Genomic DNA, 10,477 nt, shown 5'->3' with positions numbered 1-10,477 from the left:
ACTTGGACCACAACTCTTGGGGCTTCCACCTATATAATGAGGGGCAAGGGGAGGGTGGCCGGCCACTCTTGGCTCAGCCTTGGCCGCAACCCTTTGAGGGCCGGCGCCCAAGCCCCCTCTCCCCAAAACCTAGCTACCTCTCCTCCACCACCTCTCCCGCATATGCTTAGTGAAGCTCCGCCGGAGATCTCCATCGACACCGCCACCACGCCGTCGTGCTGTCGGGATTCCAAGGAGGATCTACTACTTCCGCTGCCCGCTGGAACGGGGAGAGGACGTCGTCATCAACACCGAACGTGTGACCGAGTACGGAGGTGCTGCCCGATCGTGGCACCGTGATCAAGATCTTCTACGCGCTTTTGCAAGCGGCAAGTGATCATCTACCGCAGCAATAAGAGCCTACTCTTATAGGCTTTGGAAATCTTCAAGGGTTAGTCTCGTTCATCCCCTCGTTGCTCCCATCTTCTAGATTGCATCTTGGCTTGGATTGCGTTCTCGCGGTAGGAAATTTTTTGTTTTCTATGCAACGTATCCCTACAATTCAAAAGTTATTCTTTTGAAGTAAAAACATAATAGTCATTAAACCTGCCTAATAGAACCTATATACCATAGCTATCTATCACCAGCAAGATATAACCAACCATGGTAGCAACCCTTTATAATCAATTCCTTAATATGCCTTGGCTTAACCCAAACCATGCAACCAGTACATGACTACGAACTCAATCCAACTTTGTTGTGATCCATATAATACTTAATTAGGAAACTATATTGAGAACCATAGTAAACCATCGAAGCAAATAGTTTCTACTTTAAATACTTATTATTTCCTAATTAACATGTTCTTCAAAAGTTATTCTTTTGAAGTATATAATAAGTAATTATCAACCATGCACCATAGGACTTAAAATTGACAACTCCTCTTTACTTATTATGCAACTACTATACCTTGGTGTGTATGATTGTTAAGATGCATTATACCACTTGTTTATGATATTAAGAGAACCAAACCCTAATAAGAACCTTGTTTGTGGAATCACTCTAAAAGTGCAACACACCCTAAACCTATCATTCTAACTCACTAATCCTAAATCATTGGGGGTAGGTCACGCTTAGAGCGATTGCATCTCATACTTATGCATTATAGCATATTTGCCAATCTTTTAAACATTGCCCTTACCGGACGATGATGCTATTTCAGAATTTGGAGCTATCCCGTATCGAAGTCCTTGACTGCATAATCTTGTAGTCAAGAAAGGCAAGTTCATCACCTGCTCATGCCATTTGAGTATTTTTTTATCAAATTACTTGCAAAGTACTATACTTACAGTCTTGCATGAAAAACAAAAATAATACTTTCATAACTATGAATATGACTATGTGGTGGGCAATGGAACCATGGTATGTGTCCGGTGGAGGTTCCATTACAATGGGTTTATATTCACATATGATTAACAACAAATGTCGTTCAGTGATTCTTGCGCTGTAATACCGTGTTTACCATAAGATCTGGAGTTGGACGGAGTAGTAAACTGCTCTTTTCCCTCTCGCATACCAACGGGTACAACTGCAGGTGGCCATCATGTACATGCTTAGGCAGGGAGGAAGCCCCGGGGGACAAATCCCATTGCTTCTACTACGGGATGTACCTATGATAGATTGTAACGGGATGGCCCAGGGATTGATCGTATGAGTCAATCGAGGTCAGTGGATTACAAAAGGGTGGGTATGCGGGGTCGCGGGAAGGCCCAACAATTGGCTATGACTTATACCTGGCCTCATACCAAGGAAGTGTGGACGGGTCGCCCCCGTCTGGTAACAAGGATAAGATCTCTTATGGGTAAAGTAACACACCTCTGCAGAGTGTATCAAATCGTGGCTTGTCACTCCCTGTTCTGGGTTTGGAACTGCGAACGCCTCTGGAAAGGAACTCCATGAAGTCCTAGACACCAGGTGAAGGCTGGCGGACATAGTTCTTCAAAATAAAAGCAACCTTTTGAAACGACTTTCTGGTCCATGGCTGTAGCTAGTGCATTAAACACCTCTTTCCAATAATGAACTTGTTGAGTACGCTCTCTAGATAGTCAACCAATTACTTCAAGGGACATGATCCTACTAGAAGAGTCCAACACCACAGCCACCTTGGAGAAAACCTAGATTAGCAGTAGAAGGGAATCATTTCCCTAATCCTAGAACCTAAATAGACAGATTTAATTGATCTATAGTTCTGTAGTAAGCCAAGTACCTCTCTAGATAGAGTTCATGATGGATTAGACTACGAGTTTTTCTTCTGAAGTTTATTTGCAGTTTTACCTCATTGTAAAGTAGGAGGCTACGTTGATCTTATATAATGAGTATGTGTGTAATCTTATAGACATGCCTTGGACCCGCATATGTTTCTGTTGTGCCACTCTGTGGGATGTAATACTAGTGGAACGGTGTTTCATTGGTGTTATGTCAACGACTTGCATACTACACCATGCAGTGGTATGCTGGGTCACCACAATTTTGCCTCAAAGTCGATCGACCCGTATAATCCTAAACTTACTTCGCTTTTGAATGATACACATATGTTATGTCATGTTCAAGCAGAAGATTGATTTCGAAAATCCGACTCTCTAGGGCAAATCGGTCTCTTTTCCTAGCTTCTTTTTTCGGTGTCGTCATCGCACAAATCCGTGAGGAGTTGCGTGGATCTGTCCTCGCATGGCAGGACGAGCGCCCCACAGACCCGACGCCACCGTGGTCGGTCCCTGCCATGTCTTCGGAGGCACTCCCCTGTTTTCACCGCCCGGAGCTCGATTCCATCCGGTCGGGGGCCTAGGAGTCCGCCCGTCAACAACCTTGGCCTCGGTACCTCTAGCTGCCGCTGGTTCATCCAGCATCCTCTACTATCGTGCGCCGCCGCACCTTGAGCTCTCTCTCTTTCCTTGCTAAATTCCCCAATTCCTGCAGCCGGTTCCTGCTATCTCTCACTCTTGTTTGATTCTGTAAGGCAACTCCACCCATTCCATTGCTTGTTGATTCCAACTGCTTGTTCATTTCCGAGGCAACCTGCGATCCCAGGCAATTTGCAAATGTATATAAATTGGTCGGACTTGGTGTAAGGAAGCGAGGTGGGATTATTCAGTACACAATACGTCATGAGTTTGATCCCTGGGTAACTATTTGTGTATGGTTTTTGTTGATTTTGGAGCCCAGTTAACTTGTTGCCCGCGGCCCATAAGAGAAGGTTCGCCGTGGTGGTCGCGGAGCAGGGCTGCTAAACATTTTTAACTTATAAGCGGTGACGTAATCTGTTATTTTTATTGAAAATCAGGGGCAACTTTAAGTTGGACAAAAAATTAAGGGAGAAACCTTACTTCCTTTATTAGTAGAAAAAAAGTAGAAAAATAGATAGATAAAAATAAAAATTTGTTACCAGCAACCAATACAACAGAGCCTTGGGACCCCATTGGATGGGCCGAAAAGCGCAAACCGCTTGGTTATATATCTTTATTACATGGAAACTTCCGAAGACTTTTGTGCAGTTAGGAGGTTGAGATAGCCCAAGCCCAAGAGGCCAAGACCCAGCGCGGCCCGCTTTGAGACTGAGGCGGTTTGGTGCTTTATAAGAGGGGGATCCGTGAAGTGGGTGGAGAGGACAAATCGTCTCGAGCCGCATATTTGCACAAAAATAACCCAAAAGTGAAAGAAAAGCACAGACTGACCCTCCGGCGAAACTATTTCACCAATCTAACCCTTTTGTGTGGCGCCCCTCCCACGGGCGCCACACATGCCCATGTGGCGCCCCTCCTGCCGGCGCCACTGTCCCAGCCGACGTGGCCCCCTCGCCGCTGAGCTGGTGCGCCCATCCGACGTGGCACCATGTGTGGCGCCCTTCCGAACGGCGCCACACATGCACTTGTAATTGCCCCACACATACTGTGAGACAATGCGTCTGGGACTTAGCCGTTTTGCGAGGCTCAATGTGTGGAGCCGATGCCACGGGCGCCACAGTAGCCTGTGTGGCGCCGATGCCACGGGCGCCACACATAGAGGCTCGCGAAAACGGCTAAGGACTTATCGTCCGGAGCCCCTGGATGTTTTCGACCCAGAAGTTTATATTAGTTGGCATATGTGGCGCCGATGCCACGGGCGCCACACACTCCAGTGTGGCGCCAGTGTGGAGGGCGCCACACATTGACTTGTGTTAAAACCATGAAAAATCCTACCAAACTCCAACAAGTAGCATTACACATATAACACTTATGAGTACAACATTGGACACAACAAGTAGCAATTTCATGACGTACACATATAACACTTCATAGGTCACATTGTAGCACGTAGATTCAAACAACAAGTAGCATAACAGACCATGGTTCGAAATGACATAGGGTTCACAAATCGATACTTATGAAGATAGATTTCAGAACAACACGTAGCACATCCTAGTAGCGTCCTCGACGTGCCGTCCTCGCGGGCTGCTTCCGGATGGCCATCCTCTTCGTCCGCTGCCGTGGCTGCTCCTGCTGCTCCTCCTCCTCCTCCTCTGAAGAGAACGGCTCGTCGTTCCTCATCCTCAACAAAGCTGATCTCCGCGGTGGCCCCTCATCCTCCTCAGTGACAACCTTCTTTCCTCGGTTGACATAATCTTCCGGAGTGTACCGGTTTGGACCCTTGCCCCTTGGCTTCAACTGGTAAGCTGACCTTGGGGCTTGCTTGGAGGTATGCTTTGGAAGTATGCCTTGACTCAGAATTAGCTCGTCCTCAGGAATCTTCACAAACATGAACACATGAGATTACAAAAGTTGAAATTAGTAAGAACTTGTTTGACAGCAACAAAATAGTCCATACCTCCCGCTCTTCTGAAGAGGAAGATGTAGCGATTTCGGCTTCCCGGCAACCTAGCAAGCTGGCTAACCGCCGCATCTTTCGTGCAGTGTTCTCAAGGCCATGCCGTTCATGGTTACAAAGCCACCACATCATAGTAGCGTACATTCAAAGTTGGTGATCATACCTTAATGAAATACCGCAACGGTCCGACAGGCTTGTCATCTCTCCCGCTCTGCTCCCACATAACCTCGCACTCCTCAGCTGTTTTTTGGATCTCCTCCCGCTGTGATAAACATAGCATACACAATTGAAGCGAGCACATGGCAATGTAGATGATGTACTAGTTAGTGAGAGAATCCATTACCACGAAGTTCAGCTCGGAAGCAATAGAAGTCGATCTCCCTCTGCGAGCAAAGGTGTCGTGCTGGCTTTGCCCAACCTCATCGAACTGGATGGGGTCGTCCAAGATCTCCTCAGGATACGCGTGCTTAACTAACTCGATACACGTGTTCTCATGGAACCACTCGAGGTAGTTGTTGAAAGCGGCGAAGTCGTGAGGCACAATCTGCTCAGGGCCAGCATTCCGTGCCGCTTGCAAACAGTGTTAGAACGCTGCGACGTGGCCGCTATGATGGACTGGCCAATTTGTGATCTTCCTCTGCCGCTGCCTATCAAGCCTGCAAGAATCAACAAGTTAGTTTGTACCTCTTCTATCAAGAATCTTCCATCGCATGATTCCAGAAGTTTACCTATGAAGCGCCTTGTCCGTGTCTTGCCACACTGGTGGGCACTCCTGATACAGCCCAAACTGTCTCATCACTCTTTGCGGCTGGTGGTGTTCAACAAGCCACATGCATATGAGTGGGCAGCGCATACGCCAGAACCGCGCCTCCTCCGTGCACTTGTGGTTGAGGTCAGCCATCCCCGCGCCAATATGGTAGTAGCTACCATATGGCTCCCATTCCACCTGCAGCATACAAATATCTCAGAATTTAGAACATGCCAGTAGAATCAATGAAAACTAGGATTGCAAAAGAGTGATCGGTTACCTGCTCAGCGGTAAGAGTGTCCAACTCCGCAGTGTACTGCCTGTACATGACCATTGGATCGCTCGTCATCTCCGAGACATTGTCCCAAAGGTATGCCCAAGTGGGCTCCCGATCAGGGTTGTGAGGGTGATGAGGCCATGGCCTCTCGTTGAGTACCCTGGGACGCCCAACTGATAGGTGGTCCCAGCTCCATACGGAAAGTAGGAGGATGCATCCACCAATACCGCCGCTCCCAGTCCTGCTCCCAGTCCTGCGACAAGCTTCGTCCAACTGCGCACATAAGACATTTGGTTAGTACTTTGTCTAGCACACTACTATAGGAAAATAGTACATAGAGCAAATCATCACCTGCCGGTAGAGGTAGGCAAGTCCCGTTGTTCCCCAACTCCACCGGTTATCCAACACCGTAAGCGCCTTCAGCCAACACCAATGGGCCAGCTTCCCCCCACTGTCAGGAAAGAGAGTCCTCGAAATCATGTACCATAAGTACACGCGGGCGTACGTCCTCCGAGTGTCCTCGTCGGCCTCTTCCGGGCATTCTCCAAAGTTAGTCCTGATCCATTCGAAAGACGCGCCGGCGGGAGCTCTCTTCTTTGGTTCTGTTGGCAGCGGAGGAGCCCTGCCAATAAGCACCTCCATCTGCTGGCGCCACCCATCAGAAGCTGTGTTCATACACAGTGGCTCGCCCTGAATAGGTAGTCCAAGGATCATGGAAACATCCTGGAGAGTAGGGGCCATCTCGCCGGCCCTCAAGTGGAAGGTGTGAGTCTCCGGCCTCCACCGGTCGACAAGGGCGGTGAGTGCCGAGGGGTTCATGTGTGGCCCCCCACGGCTTACAAGGGATATGAACGGCATAAGACCGGTAGGCTGGATGAACTCCGTGTACCTCTCGTCATACGGTATATCCGCTGTGCCATGGTAACGAATCTTCAAAGGGTGAAGATCCGTTCCCCTCTCCGTCATATGAACAGCCCGGTGCTCCCTGTCGTACTCTTCATCCAGAAGCCACACCATCCTACATGTTTACATAACCATATTATGAGTCATTCCACTAACAAAAATGAGCAACACATACATGAGAGTTCATATCCAAATACATCACACATATGAATTTCATAAAACATACCATTCCTAGGCACATAATAGACATATGTAAGACAATAGAATGCATTTGCTAAGCTCCAATTTTGCCTTTCACCACATACATACATAAGGTTCCATACATGCACACATACATTCATATCTAGGGTTCCAACAAATATTTGGTTCAAATATGAGTTATTCCATCACAAATAATAGGCATATGTAACAAATTTGAATGCATTTGCTAGGCAAATATTAGACATTTCAACACATACATACATAGGATTTCAACACATACATGTAAAAATTTCATTCAACACATCTAGGGTTCCTACATATCTAGGGTTCCTACACATACACATTCAACACATACATAGCCATTTCAAATCTAGTTTCCATGTCTAGGGTTCATGTACAAATCTAGCAAGATCTATGAAATTAGTGGATGAATGTGAGGGATTCGAAGGGGATTACCTTGAGGAATGGATGGGGAAGAGATTGGCCAGACAGATCTGACAAATTTGTGGCCGATTTGTTGGGGAGAGAGGGAGGGAGGAGGAGGAACCGCCGGCCGCCTTGGGGGAGAGAGGGAGGGAGGAGAAGAAACAGAGAAGAAGATGGTCGGGCTGGGCGCGGGCGCGGGCGCCACACTTAAGTGGATGTGTGGCGCCCGTGGCATCGGCGCCACACAGGCTACTGTGGCGCCCGTGGTATCGGCGCCACACATTGAGCCTCGCAAAACGGCTAAGTCCCAGACGCATTGTCTCACAGTATGTTTTGGGCAATTACAAGTGCATGTGTGGCGCCGTTCGGAAGGGCGCCACACATGGTGCCACGTAGGATGGGCGCACCAGCTCAGCGGCGAGGGGGCCACGTCGGCTGGGACAGTGGCGCCGGCAGGAGGGGCGCCACATGGGCATGTGTGGCGCCCGTGGGAGGGGCGCCACACAAAAAGGTTAGATTGGTGAAATAGTTTCGCCGGAGGGTCAGCCTGTGCTTTTCTTTCTTTTTGGGTTATTTTTGTGCAAATCGCCTCGCTAGCCATTTATAGAGAGAGCGAAGGAACCCTAGCCGTCGTCGTCGCCGTAGATCTGCTTCCTTGTGTTGGTACGGCTATGACCCTTCGCGCTATGGCCGTGAAGCTGGGGCAGAAGGTGGCCTCCTCTGTCACGCGCGTGGCGAACTTCTCTCGCGCTCCGGTATGCTAGTTCGTTCCCCATACCTCTCGTACCCTGGCATGCAATCTTTGTCCCTGAATGAATAAATAGATCGAATCTCTATGTCGTCACTCGCAATTAGTCCTGCATCTATACTACCGCATGTAATCCTTGTCTTTGATTAAAAAATCGATTGAATCCCCATGCTGGTTGGCGCGATTACTCCTGCATCAATGCAACCGCATGCAATCTTTCTCTTTGATTCGTGAAATCGACCGAATAATCATGCTGCGTCGAGCGCTTAGTCCTGCATCGGTAGGGATATATCCACTGTTTTGCATGTTGACGCGAATATTTCTAGGGATTGAGGTTGATAGACTATAATAAATAGACATGGCTTCCAAAGCTTTTCCATTAGTTAATCAGCTGCTTTGACTAAATACCAAATCCTTGAAGAAATACCGCTGATACGAACATTCTTTAATCTGTACCTGTGTTTTGAGATCTTGCATCATGTGCCACATCTTTTTTGTGTAGGAACAGTAGCAGAATGCTACTGCATGTATTTATATATATATATTTAGATCATGTGGTATCTTCCATCAAAGCACAAGCATGCCGAGACTATGTTAAGTTAATAGCAGTTACCCTGGATTGTTTTCTGCTATTAGCAGATATTATTTACTTTCTATTGCTAGTTGTCAATTCAATACCAAGCAAATATGCTTGTTTTTAAGCTGCTGAGATGTAAATTAATTGCAGCCCTACCTAATGTACTTGTAGGCTAAGACTAGCGGTCCGTTTGCTGGCTTGAAGGACGTTGATCCAGGTCTTCGGTAAGCAATATCCACTGTCTCTCTTTTTCTGATAGGTTTGATCCATGGATCCTTGACGTGTATTTCCTTTCCTCTTTGAAAAGCCGGGATCTGGAGGAACTGATGAGGTTACACAGAAATATGGACAGGGATACGTACGTCGCTCAGGCTACTGGTGCTGGTCTTGGGTTGGGCACCTTGGCATATATGATTCGTCAGGTTCGCCAAGTCCCCAGCTGAATTGGGGCATGAAGTGGCCATATGGATCCTTAATGAATTGACTCACATATCTATCCTTCTTGGTTAACTATCTACGCTGCGTGTTTAACTATCTGCCAGTTGTATGAGCTATGTAAGAGCACTCTATCTATTTACTATGTGATGGATCTAAGCATGTGAGTCTGTTGTGTCATGACTCATGAGCACTCTATTTTTTATGTCGAGTTATCTAAGTATGAATCTGTTATGCCTGGTAGAGAGCAATATCTTTTTAGGTATCTAAGTATGTGAATCTGTTGCTACTCCCTCCGTTCTTGTATAAGGACACTTTGTTTTTTGAGACAAACTTTGTCTACTAATTGGATCAACAAATATGAGTTGCATGGTATTTAAAACTATGTCATGAGATGCACATTTCAATGAACTTTCCAATTATATATTTTTGGATGACATATTACTTATATTTAGTTGATTAAATTGTTAGTCAAAGTTTGACATGACAATTGATGTGGCCTTATTCATGAACGAAAGTAGTGTCAAGAGTTATTTAGTTAATCTATGGCGGCATTAGTGGTGTAAAAACGTGTGAGAGATGTATGGGTGTTGATCCTTGGTTGCATGCTATGCAATTTCAGTGTGTTGATTTGTTCCTTTCAAGGCATCTCCAGCGGGGTGACGCATATTTATGTCCGTTTGCGTCGGGCACGGACACAAAAAACGTCCGCATGTCCGCATACGTCTGTCCCTTCTCTAGCGGCAGGGAAGCATTTTTTAAACTGTCATGCATGATTAGAGAGGAGAGAGAGGGAAAGATTCCATTTGTGTGGCTAGGAATGGCCAACACATGGGTCTTCCCTGCATTAAAGGAAGAGAGAGAAAAAGTCATGCAGCCCAAACGGACGCGCGAATGCGTCCGCACAGATGCATTTCTGATGCATATTTGATCCACGTTTGCGTCAGGATGGACGCCGCGGACGGACGCCGCGGACGTTTTGCGTCTAGCCGCTGGAGCGCGTTTTTTGTCCGCGCAGACGCAAACGGATAAAAACGTCCGTTTGCGTCGCCCCACTGAGATGCCCTCACATACAAAATGTCTGCGAAAGGACAATCCTAACTCTTTTTTTTTTGTCAACGAAAGTAACCTTTGTTAATAGTGAGTTCCTTTACAAGCTGAGGCCTAAGAAAATCTGGAGGTTCAGATATAGCCTGCCTCGCTAACTCATCTGCACCCTCATTTGATTCTCTAGGTAGTGGACAAAGGTTACTAATACAAATCTTTCGCTAACTAAAACAATTATTAAGAATAGCAGATATTGGCCCTCAATGTTGATTGCTT

The 10,477-nt window shown here is 46.9% G+C and overlaps 1 protein-coding gene and 1 long non-coding RNA gene across 2 annotated transcripts; one reads left to right on the top strand and one right to left on the bottom strand.

Moving 5' to 3' along the window:
- Positions 1–5,485: 5,485 nt before the first annotated feature.
- On the bottom strand, positions 5,486–5,962 carry LOC139839291 (serine/threonine-protein phosphatase 7 long form homolog). Its single transcript, XM_071829335.1, has 2 exons — positions 5,868–5,962; positions 5,486–5,785 (listed from the first exon to the last, which is right to left on the bottom strand). The coding sequence occupies exons 1-2, from the start codon at positions 5,934–5,936 to the stop codon at positions 5,564–5,566; spliced, it is 291 nt and encodes a 96-aa protein (XP_071685436.1). The 5' UTR covers positions 5,937–5,962; the 3' UTR covers positions 5,486–5,563.
- A 2,023-nt stretch (positions 5,963–7,985) lies between these two features.
- LOC139839290 (uncharacterized) lies at positions 7,986–9,513 on the top strand. Its single transcript, XR_011756902.1, has 3 exons — positions 7,986–8,149; positions 8,891–8,943; positions 9,027–9,513. It is a non-coding gene; the product is annotated as an uncharacterized lncRNA (long non-coding RNA).
- The last annotated feature ends 964 nt before the right edge of the window (positions 9,514–10,477 follow it).

The sequence above is a fragment of the Lolium perenne genome, chromosome 4 (genome assembly GCF_019359855.2).
Source record: "Lolium perenne isolate Kyuss_39 chromosome 4, Kyuss_2.0, whole genome shotgun sequence".
Lineage (NCBI taxonomy): Eukaryota > Viridiplantae > Streptophyta > Magnoliopsida > Poales > Poaceae > Lolium > Lolium perenne.
The sequence above is the reverse complement of the archived record's forward strand: the minus strand, read 5'-3'. Positions and strand labels throughout refer to the sequence as shown.